This window comes from Spermophilus citellus (genome assembly GCF_964194105.1).
Source record: "Spermophilus citellus genome assembly, chromosome: 1".
Lineage (NCBI taxonomy): Eukaryota > Metazoa > Chordata > Mammalia > Rodentia > Sciuridae > Spermophilus > Spermophilus citellus.
The window spans coordinates 78,946,731-78,961,255 of NC_138182.1; the positions used below are offsets into that span (position 1 = coordinate 78,946,731).

General features: G+C 31.8%; 1 protein-coding gene across 1 annotated transcript in view; it reads left to right on the forward strand.

Moving 5' to 3' along the window:
- Window positions 1–325: 325 nt before the first annotated feature.
- LOC308641430 (uncharacterized protein) overlaps window positions 326–14,525 on the forward strand; it is a gene marked incomplete at its 5' end in the record, with an annotated part of 439,363 nt that continues 425,163 nt past the window's right edge. The window contains one exon of the mRNA XM_081280078.1: window positions 326–412. Within this exon, the coding sequence (XP_081136204.1) occupies window positions 326–412 (87 nt within the window). The remainder of the gene's footprint in view (window positions 413–14,525) is intronic.

A 14,525-nucleotide genomic window follows, 5' to 3' on the forward strand; every position in this document is an offset into this window, starting at 1 on the left:
TTCTCCTTTACAATATCTATATTTCTTATGCAATGCTTGAACTTCTCACTTCAGACTCAGCCTCAGATACAGAAGCAGCAATTGTAGATGTGATGTGTGAGCACTCAATAATTTTTTTGAATAAATCTTTGTAATGGGTTGTTACATGCTGTTATTCCTTCTCTAATAAAACTGTGACTGATATGAATAACCAAAATTGAGCTGGATTTTCTAAACCTATAACTATAAGCTGCAAAACATAATAGTCTATCAGCTCTCTAATCTCTCAACTTCAATGATATGGGTGAACTGCAGAAGACACTGGTGCTCTTTGTCAAGAGCATACATGCATACCTGGCCCACAGTCAGACAAGCTGAAAGAGGAGATTTGGCAGAGGGAGGAGAAAGCCCAGCCACTGCCCATCACCACAAGGTAAGTCAGCAGAATCACAGCACTATGCTTGAGCTGCAATGAGTGTAATCCTACATAGACATTTTATCCTCACTAAAGCTATTATTGTTCACGTCCACATTTCTAATCTATACATATTTTTTCTGTAGCAGACAACTCCATTCAAGAGTCATAGATAGAAAGAAATTCAGAGAAACATTGCTCCAGCTTAGGAAAACTGACAGAGTGTTCTTGCCATCCAGATTAATAGATCCTTATAAATCCTTGTTAATTGTACATGAGTTCCAAAACAATGCTTTCTCCTAATCTGATTTTATTGTTCTCTGTACAATTATAAACATACAAATCATCATGTTGTAAGAATTTACAAAATCTTTTTATTTGTCTTTGGCTAATGCTCATTCCTCCCCAGGATAAGTCATACTTTTTCATCATATTTTATAACTTACATATTGAAATATAAAGTTAACTATTTTAGCACATTTTATGTTAGTTGATTAGAGAATGGGAAACAGAAAGGGAAAAAGTTTAAATTATACCAAAATACATCCTTTACTGAAATAAATATGAAATATTCATAGCTAACTACAGCCCTCATTTAAGCATCGAAATCATAGGGCCATATGTGATATTGTTCATTACCTTTTCTCATTACCATTCTGTTTCCCTCAGTAGTCACTGTAGCTGGTTGTGGTTCCTTGTGGAGTCAAATGAATAAAATCTTAATTCCTAGAGATGTGGGTCATTAGATATTCTGGCTCTATCTGGTTGATGTGATTTTCCATTGATATTAATCACAGAGTATGGGGATAGCTATAGGAACAGCTAGAAGTGAAATATTTTCTTCTTTATGCAACATTTTATTGTAAAATTTTAACATGATTTCTCCTTTTTAATGGTGATCACAGGTACCACATTGTTGTCTATTTATCTACTGGCATGAGTAGCTCAAAAAGGTCCCTTGGCAGACTCAATTTCCAGTTACTTGGAACCATTGTGTGTCCTCTAGCATAAGTTTGCTTTGCTGATATTGATTTATAATATAAAAATGCATGTTTATATGTACAAAAGTAATATTTAAGGTTTTTTTTCTTTTCTTTGGTCTTATGCTTTCCTTGTGTGAGTACCATTGTCAATATCAAATGAGTTGAAAAGTTTTCCTTAAATATCCTCCCCAAACATTTGTAAATTACCTGTTTGATGGGTTAACAGGATTTTCTCCAAGAATACATTTGAATTTAGTCCTTCAGTAAATCATTATGTTCCTTTTCAATTTATCCTTGTTTAAAAAATTTATCATATTTTCTCCTACATTTTGAAAATGGAGTTTTCCTTTAAGGAATTAACCTACAGGCTAACAAATACTGTCCTACATATAGAATCTGTTCTCTTAGACTTTGCTGTTACTTTCTAGTTCCTCTGGGAAAAGACATTTTTGGATGATAATTCTTTCAGTACCTAGGTTCTAAGATATTTTTAGTACGTTAATCACATAGGCTGTATTTGATAAAAAACAAGGTATATTCAAAGATCATTCTTTTACAAGTGTCACATGCTATTTCACTTGTGGCTTTTAATTTCATTCATGTTTTTACATGCATAACCTATAAAAACTGTACAGAGAATGACACACATGTATCTTAACTGAAAACAGTAAAATAGCATGCTTACATTTTTCTAAAATATAGGATATACCACTGACATTTCAGTATAAATGCTTTGCTTCTAACTAAGAAGGAGGCATGAAACCATTGAATGTACTTAAAGTTATTATATGTTTTCTTTTAATATTCATCATATATTTATGTATTATAAATATCTCTCTAATAACTAATATGTGACTGGTAATGATCTAAACTTGGAAATCTAGCAGTATAAAAATAGGCAGAATTTTTCTCTTTCAGCACTTACTATATACTGCCTCTCACTTTCTTGATTAGTTCTTATGTCAAATAACCTTGTATTCTACTTCCCTTCATAGACTTCATTACAACTTTGTTCCCTAGATCTTTCTATAGTCAGTGACAGTTAAACCATCTTCTTACACGGATTTCAATTTCCACTGTGCCATTATCTGTGTAGCACATTCTATCTTCCAGCTTGCCCAATGTGTTATTCTAGTTACAAAGATCTTTGTAACTCTCAATGATCTATAATCCATGCTTCCATATTGTTCTGGTTACATAATATCATTATGTCTTTTCCATCAATTACTTGACTAAATTCCATGAGCAATTGTTACAATCATCCTCAATTCCTTGAAACTCTTATTTTTCATACTAAATTGGTCAAAATACAACCCTGGTCCTGTATTATAACACCAACTTGTTGAATTATGAACAAAAAAAACCCAAAATGGTGCTGAATCTTCTTATTTAAATCCATGATCATTAAATTCAATGTAATCTGTTATCTTACAATGAATATATTTCTCTAATCCATTCAGTCCCTGAGTTTGAAATATAACTATTTTAATTTTTTCTGGCTTGCATATTACCATTCATATATACTTTTCAACCTTAATTCCTTTTCCCCTTTCAATTTTAATGTCACTCTTTTGCTGCTATTGCTGTCATTGCTATATCAAAATACGTTTTGTCAAGGTGTGAAAATCACCAGTGATTTTGTTTCCTTTTTATTATAAAGATGCAATAAGAATTATTTCTGACCAGGAACAAAGATGTCAGCTGCTAATCACCATACAGACCTGGAGAATCATAATTCTTATGCAGAACCTCTGTTGTCCTTATTTGGAAAGAACATCAACCCTTCCCTTTTCCAAACTTTCTATCCCATGATTTCTAAGTTACTAAATATAATAGTCAATTCTTTATTCTGATCTTGAGAAAAAGTAAATGTAATAGGATTCTCAGATTATGAAAGAACATGACTTCCCTTGATGTCCATGTATCTTATTAGGTTGGCTCTTTCCCCATCTACCATATTTTTTCCTTTGTTTCATTCTTTTAATTTCTTTGTATATAAATCTTGGAGCATTCAAAATGCCTACTATTGAAATATTTTATTTTAAGTTTATACTCTTTCTCAGAACTTTCATTCTGTCTCATACCCTGCATAATTTCACATTTTGTAGAGTTACAGATTTAAGTTTCTAGCAAGAATCTCTTACCCAGTTTTGACACACTCACTGCCTATTTGATATCCCTGACTTGAATGTCTAGTAGGTATTTATAAATTAAAATCTCACAACCCACATTCCTATGATGTTCTCTTAGCTTAAAAACATCACTATCTTGCTTTTACCATATTAATTATTATAAGTTTTGTTTTTCTATTTGGTCACACCAAAATCTTTGGAGTCCTCCTTGACTGACTGCTTTTGGTTTTGGTTTTGGTTTTCTTTCACATTTTACAGGTCTATATAGTAGTCTTGTGTGCTTTATATTAAAAACCTAAATCTGAACATTTTTCAATGTCTCTGATGTTATCAATCTAATTCAAGACCGAAAATAGATTAAATATGATACAGATAAAACTTCTCAACTATTCTGTCTGCCTCTGAACTTTACTGGTATCTCCATTGTCTTTAAACAATGTTCAGATGGTACCACATCAGCTCCCAATCTTCCTGTAGAGGCGTCAAATCTTTCTTAGCATTAAAGTAAAAGACTTTCCAGGTTCACAAATCTCTACACAATCATTAGCTCTGTAGGTGCACTCTGGAAGTTTTGCTTAAATGCACTGGGACCCCTTTCCTTGGTTCTGTGCAACCTCCCAGCCTCTAACTCTATTAATACACAGCTGCAACTCTTTTTGGAGGACGTCCTTTGGCAGCTGCAGCCCCATTGCCTTAGGAGAGCTGATTTTCTCTGGAAATTTGCATTCTCTCAGGCAGCCTTTGGTTTTAGGAATAATTTGAGCTGGAATAATTTCAGCCATGTTACCATAGTTTGTATCAAATTTGAGTAGTAATTCATACTCCAGAGCTTCCCTGAAGGATCAGATTGATTCAGGGAGTCTGCCTAAAATCCTCTTCCTGATTTTATTCTTTCTCTTCCTATTTTTTTTTTAATTTCATTGAATTATCCTGGTAACATTTCCATCAAAAACATCACTTATGTATGTATACTCAGAGGTCTGTTTCTGGAGTTCCAAACCTAGGACAACTCTATTTTCAGATGACTTCTTTGCCCACATCTTTATCTTTTATTTTACTTGCCATTCTCTCAGCTCAAACTTTCATTTATCTTCTTTCCCTCCATTATTAGGAGGTAAGTTCCTTCCTCATCTTTGAATTTGTTCACTACATCTGAATTGCTCCTCCTAGAACTATTTGCGTGGTTAATGTATCATATCTTTGCCCAAATTGCACAAACTCAAATAGACTACTCCTTTAAATACAATAATATTTCTTACTCCCAAAGAATGCTATCTGCCTTGCTGTCTGTTTTCTCCATTGAGATTGCTAACCTATAAAGTATAATCTGTGTTATTGATCATTCTTTATTTACTGTCTTTTATCATTAGAATAAAAAAGGCCCTAAAGCTAAAGTTTTGTATAAATATGAAGAACCCTAAACAGTTGTTGGCCCACTAATGGGATATGAAAACTAGTTTTCAGATGAATTCAATAAATACACATTCAAGAACAATATGTGAATGCTTTTGTGCTGATATATTTATACAGAAAAACATACTATACATATTGTTGTAGAACATGTTTTTGTCCTTAATATTGTGTTTTTGAGATAAATCTATAATCAGTTCATAATAATACATATAGATAAAATTCATTCATGCCAAATATATTGTTGCTTTCTATTTTGTATGTAACTTTGAGAAGTGTATAGCTATGTTTTGAGACAATATTATTTAAATATAGATGCTACAGCTTTTGAAATTTTAAACTCTTGCAATGGAAAATCTACATGGTTAAATAAATTTTCTGGTTATGAAAAATATTGTAATAATATAGAAGACAATTTAGTAAGAGAAAACATTGTTTCAATCACTAAGAATTTCTATGATTCTATTTTTTGACTTAGATATTTAACTTAGATTATATTTCTGAATTTTTCCTTTGAATATTACATTGTTATTTCATATAAATACTATCATACAGAGAATTTTACACTTTAAGAGGAACTATGAAATAACAGAGGAACACTGGCTGATAGATAAGTGGATAAAGAAAACTATCATAGAATAGTAGTAGAATTATATTTTTGAAACCCTAGCAAGGTAGTCTAAAATGCCAGATTTCTAGCTCAGTTCTAATTTTGATTGGTTAATGAAATGGTTTGTGAAATGAATAAATAAATAAGTGAATTATGACATACACATTTCTATTGAAAATTAGTACAACTGTAAGTGCAGTTAGGTATATATTTATGAAATGTAATACATAAAAATAATTTTTTCTTGAAAGCTCATATTTAAATATGAGGATAATATATTTTTTAAAATCTTATACAAGCAATTTCTCTTTCAAAAATATTTATATGTGATTGTGGGTGTATAAATGCACACATACAAAATATATTGAAATAAATCACTTTTAAAATATTAGTCTAGCATCAGAACAATGTGTTCTTTATGAAACAGGGACAATATTAATAGTCACATTTATTTTCTAGTCCATGAGATTCTATTGAAATATTATCAATCTATAGGAAAAAAATCTTCCTTTTATTAAGCTACCACATTGAAACCAAACAAGGAAACTTTGATGATTGTATTTTAGGGGGAAGAGCTCTCCTATGTGAAATAAGAAGCCTAGATTCTGGGCCTCCTGTATCCAACATTAAAAAGAGGTGATTAAAACATGTAGAAGAGATGACTAAAATCTGTGGATTTATTCAGATACAAATAGCATTCCTATATTTAAGATAGTATATAGTTTTTAGAGCTATCTCTGAGTAACATAACAATATTTTCACCAGAATGTGAGCTGTGACTTAAAATAAAACATTTTCACAGTGTTCATTCGTTTTAGCATGTAAAATCAGATGGTGAAGTAACACATTATGTTCTATTATAAAAAACATCTTTATCAATATTAAAGACATAATTTCAAGGTACATTCTAATAATGAATATGCTGCACATTAAAGTATTCTCAATCACCACCTATGTTTTTGCCTAACACAAACTTGCGAGTCAATATAGACTCTATTCTAATTGTAGCAATGAAAAAATTCATATGATTTCATCAATATTGTCCATGTGTGGTTTCTTAAATGCACCCACACATTCCTCTGCCCTTAGAGGCTGGATATATAAAGTGGTATGCTAGAACTTGCTTGTACAAGTGCACAAAGGTAGCATTTTTCATCCCACTCTAACTAAATGTTTGGTGATAAAATATTAAATACACAAATTTTGCCACAGTTGATATTATTAACACTACGGAAACTGGTAAACACCAAAATCCAGAATCTCTTTTTCAGTAGCAATTGACCAAGAGCCTATTGGATACGCTCTGCCTTAGAATCATGGTGGTCTCTAAGCATACTTTAGATCAATACTTTAACATAAATTATATTGTGCCAGTTTCCTGGAAATTCCTTTAGAAACTGGGCTGGCCCCATTTTTTATTTCTTAAAAATTTGGTCTTATAAAATGCCCAATCAATAAAGAGGCCCATATGGACGAGAACTGAGACTCCTTGACAAAAGCTAACACTATTTGTCAGCCACCTTGAGAAGCATCTTTCAGTCATGGTGGACCTGCTACAGGTGACAAACCAAGGAACAGAGATGAACTGTCTTCACTAAGCCCAGCTCAATTACCAGATTTGTGAGCAATACAATTATTATTTTAATTTAAAGGCACTACCTTTGGGGATGAGTTATACAATTGATAACTGAAACAGACATAGCTTGAAGGTAGAGAACTAAAACAGAAACCCAGTTTAATAATACCTCATTCAATGTTCTTTCAACATCACCATGCTCTCCCATTCCCCTCCCCATCTATTGTAGTAGATACTTCCAAAGTCACTATAATGGAAAATTTGCTGGCCTTCTGTGTCAATATTATAGGAATATATAATGATTGATGTATTTTTTGGATTGCATATTTTTCATGTAATGAGCATGAATTTGGAAGCAAAGTCTTTGCTCTTGATTAGTAATTAAAATTCATATCCCATATCTAGCTCAGAACCTTGCAAGCCCTAGCCATCGAAACATCTTTTTATATGTATGTTGACTACCACAAATACCACGAGTGATAACATTAGTAGAATTGTCCAGAAACTGCATATATGATTCATCTGAGGTCAATTATGACAGCATAATAAGTTAACTATATCACAATTAGGTTGTCTTCTATATTGCTATATCTGGAAACATACTATTTGTATTGATTTTTAAACAAAGACAAATGAAGAGAACCTTTTTTTGTTTAATAGATTGTTCATCACTGTATGCATTTTAAGATTACATTCAATTATTTAACAACCTGGATTTTATGGGCAAAACTAAAACAAAGCTGCAAATCAAAATATGGAACTGATTTTTAATTTCATTGACCTGGATCTTAAATACCTGCCATTATAACTACTGTCATGGCATCCTAAATGTTTCTGCTATTATATTCCTATTTTAGCCACCCTACTTTTCTAATGCGTGATTCTATTTAGGCAAATATTTAATGTAGTTTTAATTCTTTAAATAATAAACCCCAAGCCCCTTGCATTCTATGCAAACCTTCTATGTTCAGATGTTAAAATTGAATTTGACTGATCAAACTAGATTTCACTCTAATATACATTCCCATCACCATACCTGGTTCTGAAAGGACAATTCTCTTTGAAAGTTCAATTTCTTCATCTATACATGCTAGAGTTTAAGTCAAACCTCAAAAACCAGCTAAAAAGATTCATGAAATATTTCAAACTACTGACATCCACAGTACGGACACATATTCTCATGTTTAGCCTCTTTATTATCACTCCTTATATGCGGTAACATTTCATTTGTTTTTATGAAAGCATTTATTTTACTGCTAACTTTTCAACTTCCAATCTCATTTCTCTCATCATTAATACTGTCCAAATTTTAAGTTAGTCAATAATGTCATAGACAGAAAACACACACCCCATTTATTTTATAATTAGCTGTGGTTGGGTAATAAAGTAATTGCCAATTATTTTAAGAATGAGCCTTGACCTTTAAAACCACTGAACTTCAGTTCTCCTTTTAATTTTTCCACCTTCTCATGGCTTGAGACTTGGATATGTCCTGATAATCTAAAGTTTTGTTGATAATGGAAATAGTCAAAAAAGAGAACAAGAGCCCTGAACTCTGGATGACAATATAGAAACATGCCATCCCTGTTACATGAATGCCAAATACACTAAATGACACAGCATCTTAAACAATATATCTTAACTAATGCACAAGTGTATTAGACACTAAACATGTTGAGTGGAGAAAGGAAGTAAAATTGTGAACTCATGTAGCTACCTTATTCTCTATGTATCCCATGTCTAGTTCAGAACATTGCAAGTGCTAGCCATCTAACATCTTTTTTTTTAAATGCACTGTAATGAAAAATAGGGATATTAGAAAATAATGAATTATAGGCTTTTATTCATTAAGTTGATTTTTATCTTATCAACATTAGTTTTTCAGAGTTCCCTATTAATGTGATTAAAGATAGGGTTTTTGGCAATAAAATAATGTACCCATTGTTTCCAATAGAAATAGCATTTCCAGAATTAGATTATATATGTGGAAATAAAACATTGGCTGAGAGGATGAAAAGAATGCAGAAGACTTCATGAAGTATCTGCACCTCATTTATAAAAGTGTTATGTGCATAAAGGAATCTTTTTAAAATGATCCAGAAAGCAAATGATATTTCAATAGTAAATATCACAAAGATCAAAGGAAATAAAAATCCAATTCAGAATTATTCAAAAAAGGTCAGTAGGAAGTAGACAGGGGGAAATATGAGAACATCAGGTAATAGGAATTTTAATAGTTTCCTCAACAGAGAGTTTAATCAAAGTTATTCCCTTTGTTTAACACACACACACACACACACACACACACACACACACACACACTTCTCAATTAAAAATTGCTGGATGGTATTAGAGAAGGCTTTGCCCTCAGCAACTTTAAAGTGAAAAAAAAAATTAAGTCATTTTTTTCTTAATTCACCACTGCACATAAAAACCAGGAAATACAACAAACAATTCAACAACAAGAACATCAAGTTAAGGTTTTACAATAATTTTCTTGGCATAGGTAATACCTCTCTCCTCATATTGCTATTGTTATCATGTAGCCAGAGAGGTAGAAGTTGTACTGAAGGGTGCCTCTGTGTAGTTTTATTATTAAACACATTTCTGGGTCACAGAGCCCTTGTAGCATTTACAAAAACTAGAGAAACATATGCAATTCAAATAAGTGTTTCCATATAAATTCAGGTGGACCATGGGCATTGTGAACTTACACAAACCTCTGAATAAGGGGTTTGTGGTGTTTGATAGAAATTTTTTGACATTTGGTAGAATTTTTTTGTTTGTTTGTTTTTGCTTGTCTTATGCTCTGCTTAAATATAAATAACCCGACTTTAATGTACACAGTAAAAGGGTTCTATAGTCCATGCTGGTCTAATTTCTGCCATGTTCAGGTAACTAGTGTCATGATATTATGTAGAAAACAAAATTTTTCTCCCTATTCCCATCTTCCTCTTATCATAATAGTGATTATAAGCTGAAATGACTTAACAGTTAATTGTTTGAATATTTCTGAGTACTTTAAAGGAAGGTTTCTGTGGATTGCTTTGCATGAGAGATTAGGTAGAGTGCTCTTCCTCAGATTGTAGTATATGAACACAGAAGAACAATATTTTTATTTTTGAACAAACTATTTCAAAAATAAAAAGAATGCCTATTTAGCATACAACAAAATAAAATTTAGTTTAGAAGGAAGTAGAATTGAATTACTCATATTTGTAAAGGACATGACAGTAAGATTTAATGTATCAGGGAAATAAAAAGAAATCTTGGGAGCCATGAGCATCTTTAAGATGGGCTACCAGGAAAAGCACAGTTTTCACACTCAGTTGCAGTGTCCTTTGGATATCAGAAGCCTTGATAATATAATATTTTAAATACCAGATTATGTAAAAATATAATTTGCTAAAATGTGTGTACTGGCAAAATTATGTCAGCTAATTTGAAACATCTATAGGACATTATGAATATGTATACACAGAGATATTTACTAAACTATTAATGGAGAAAACATTTTTTAAAATACCCTGTATATAAGTAATAATTAATAAAAATGGCATATTTATATGTAGATTATAAGTGAACATTACAAATTGCAGTTTATTTTCAATGGCATTCATTAATGTGAAAAAAATGTACAATATTAAACCAGAAAAGCAAATTTCTTGGATAGGGCATAGTGGTAATGATCTTCCCTTCTGGAATAAGAAAAGAATAGATTAGGTATCTTTCTCCTACCTTATTAAGGGCAGTGTTGATGCAATTTAGATCCCCAAGAGAAGATATTTGAAAGGTAAGATACATTCTTACTTTCCCTCAAGGAAGACATTTATTCACTTCTTCCCTTGAAGATTAAATCTTCATAATGGAATACCTTGTGGATTGGTTCCTGAACCTTGATTTTCATGGAAAATGGCTTTTTCCAGGCAAAGACATCTTGGACTAGAATTATTCCTAAACAAGACACCCTAATGGGCTATGCTCATGTGTTTTAGAAAAAATGTGTGTGTGTGTGTGTGTGTGTGTGTGTTTTGTTTGTGTGAGCATGTGTATGTTTGTGTTTTTGTATTAGTCTACATCCATGTTATTATAATAGGAACACAGAAATATGGTGTGGCCAATTATTATGATTTAAGATAGCACTGGGAAAAGAAAACTCTATTATGGTCTAAGAAAGGAATTCTGGACTCTAGCAGCAATGCCCATTGATCATCAACAGGTAAGGGAGAATACAATATAGAAGTGAACTGTTTGCAACTATAACATTGTGAAGTAGTAAAGAAGCAACAGAGGCAGAGAATGCAGACTTATGGTTGTATGATCATGTTTTCAAGATTTATCCGTTGGACCTAATAAATCCATAGACTCTTCAGACTCAATAATGATGCAGATTTGCTTGTCAATGGAGGAGATATTTTACAAGAAAAATTCTTCACAATAGGCAACACAGGAGAATACAGATATTGTACTGAGCAGAGATGTGATTTTATATTTTTCAACACACTTTAAATATGCCTTTACATTTACATGGAAACATATGAACACATTTGCATTAATGTATCTTACACTGGCTCTTTGGCAAATGGGTGTTTTGAGATGAGATCAAGAAAAATCGCTTAGAAGCTATCTAAAATGGCTATATTTAATAATAAAGAAAAAGACTTGATCTTGAGAAGCTGAAATAGAGATTAAAACTGAAGTTTCTTACAAATAGATTATTTATTAAATGTAGGCAATTAAAATATAATCCGGTTTTATAAATTGGAAAATAGACTGTAGTTGTACAAACTCAGAAAATGTAGCATTGTCTAAGTACAGACGTGATTTGTTCTGTTTTGGATATGTTCAAATGTTCCTGGGGTGCTTCTGGGTGCAGACGTGAAGAAAAATAAACACATGGTAATATCAAACCCAAGTTTGACTTCACACTTATGATGTTGAACAAGCAAATCTCAACCAGAAGTTTTGCCTTCAAGTTCTGATCCTGAAATAGCAGGTTTTGGAATCAGTGCATGCAAGGTCATTGATAATTGGAGAGTAGAGAAAGTCATTGGTTTAGGGAATTCTATAAATATAGAATACAGAAATATAGAAGAATATAGAAAAAGATAAATGTGCTCATAAAATGAAAGTAAAACTAAGAATGAGGGAAGACAGAAATAAATGTGGTAGTGTTTCAATATCATCAAATGAAGTAATATTCATTAGATACTTTTCGATGATCTTCATAATGATTGCATTTTTACCTGAATGCTGAGGGCAGCAGCCAGGATGCAGTGGGTTGAATAGTGAATGGAAAGTTCAAAAGTGGACAAAGAGTCACAGCTATTCTCTTCATAATTTTGGAGAAGAAATGAAAGAGAGCAACTTTGAAGTAGCTGAAAGAAGGAAAGGTCTGTGCTAGTATATCAAAGTCATTTTTATCTTCTGCCTAAAGATCTTTCTTTCAAGTATATTTAATAGTCTGTATAGTGGCATAAGTTGAAACATGTTAAGAATTATACTGTACTGAAAAGCCAGTCTTTGATAGGATTTTTTCAGTCCTGGTATTCTTACTTATGACTGAAATATACATATTCTTATATTACATATATTCAATTGAATCAGAAAAAAATAGCATCTGAAAAGATTTTGGAGGACATAATGAAAGCAAAAAGATTCCTCAATATCCTGGTCATCCTTTTAAAAAATCTGATTTTATGCATAGTCTCTTAGGAAACAGCAATGGTAATTATAATATTTGACCCTCAAAACAACATTGGTGTTGACTTAGAAGGAGGTATTAACACATGAGAATATGGAATGACACCAGCAAAATAACTAATTCTGATTATACCACAACTGAGATAACCTGTTCAGTCAACACTGCATTTAAAGACAAATACAGTATATGTTCTGTAGAGAATTGTAAAATAATGATAAAATACAATTAAAGTAAGTATGAATTTTATTATTCACTTGGTGCCAACAATTCCAAACTGTCTTTGATAAAATAATCCCATTTTTTCTTGGTCAAACTTCTCCAAATTCACCATGTAGTCACTGTATAGGCATATATTTACTAATCAGGTCTATTAACCAATGAATGTAAAGTATATTTGAGCACCTCCTAGGTTTCTGCCATCTCTCTAACTGCATTTAAATGTGAAAATTTAAGAATGGTAATACATATATTCTGAGGAGAAATTATCAGCCCATTTCAAGTTTTCTGATAATTAAAAAGAAAGGGTAAGTAGTGATTATTGTATATGTACATTATGCCTGGTTAACATTCTAGAAAGTTTACGTATTTTAACTAGGCAAACTTCTCCTAATTGAATTAAATACTCTAGTAATGACTATTTTATACACTGAATAAACTGAAATGCAGAAGATTAAATGATCTGCCAAAGGACATACAGCCACTACCTGTAAAAATTAATACTTAACTCCAAAGTCTGTTTTCCTTTTCCTGCAGCAGGTTCTTAAAATTTTATGCCAAAGTTTTTCTAATTGCAAAATTTTTCAAGCTGACAACTTAACACACAGGGGTAATGTAAATTGTTTTTTAACAATGAAACAAACATGAAGAGGAATAGAATATTACAAATATCAAAAGATCAAATTAAACAAAACATGCTGCATGGAACAAGTTTATGTGAACATGTTTTATGCTCCAGTGATCACTGTGAGTTGGTGTTATAAACTGCATTTAAGTGATATTACTGTAAGACATGGCTGAAGACAGGGCTTCAAGCTAAGGGCTTATTATTATCAGTCAGCTTTCACTTGTTTCAGCACTTGCGCTCTTTTCACAATATCATATTGCTGCTCTACATAAGAGAGAAAACATTTTTCTAAAACCAAATAATATGAAGGGAAATGTATGCACAGCACAAATGTCAAGCAGAAATACCAAATGCATTAAATTTGTCATGCAATTTCTTCTAAATAATAGTATACTTCAAAAATGACATCCTAAATGATATCCTAAAAGCTATAATGTCTGCAAAAGTCTTCAAATGTACAATATCAGAGCACAACATTTTACAGCAATTATTTCATTAACTACATTGCTATTATAAGTAGCAGAGTTTTCTTCAATGAGTGAATAGAGATGCAGATCCTTTGTGGTAATAATAGAGGCAAGATATGAATAAGACCTTTATATACCAGTACTTCTGAAAGTGTTAGCAAACTAAGAGGCAAATTAGAAACTAAAAGGGATGTCAGGTTATTATGTGAATTATAAAGAAACAGTCTAGAATCTTTTATTTTTACCATATTACCTGTCAAAATCTAATGAGAAGTTAAAGGTTCAGCTTATTTTTATATAAATTGTAAAACACTAAATACTATTCTGACCTTTCCAGTTTTACTGTAGGGGGATTATGGAGGATTCCATTGCAAGGCATTATTTACGTAGTCTGGTCTTAATGTT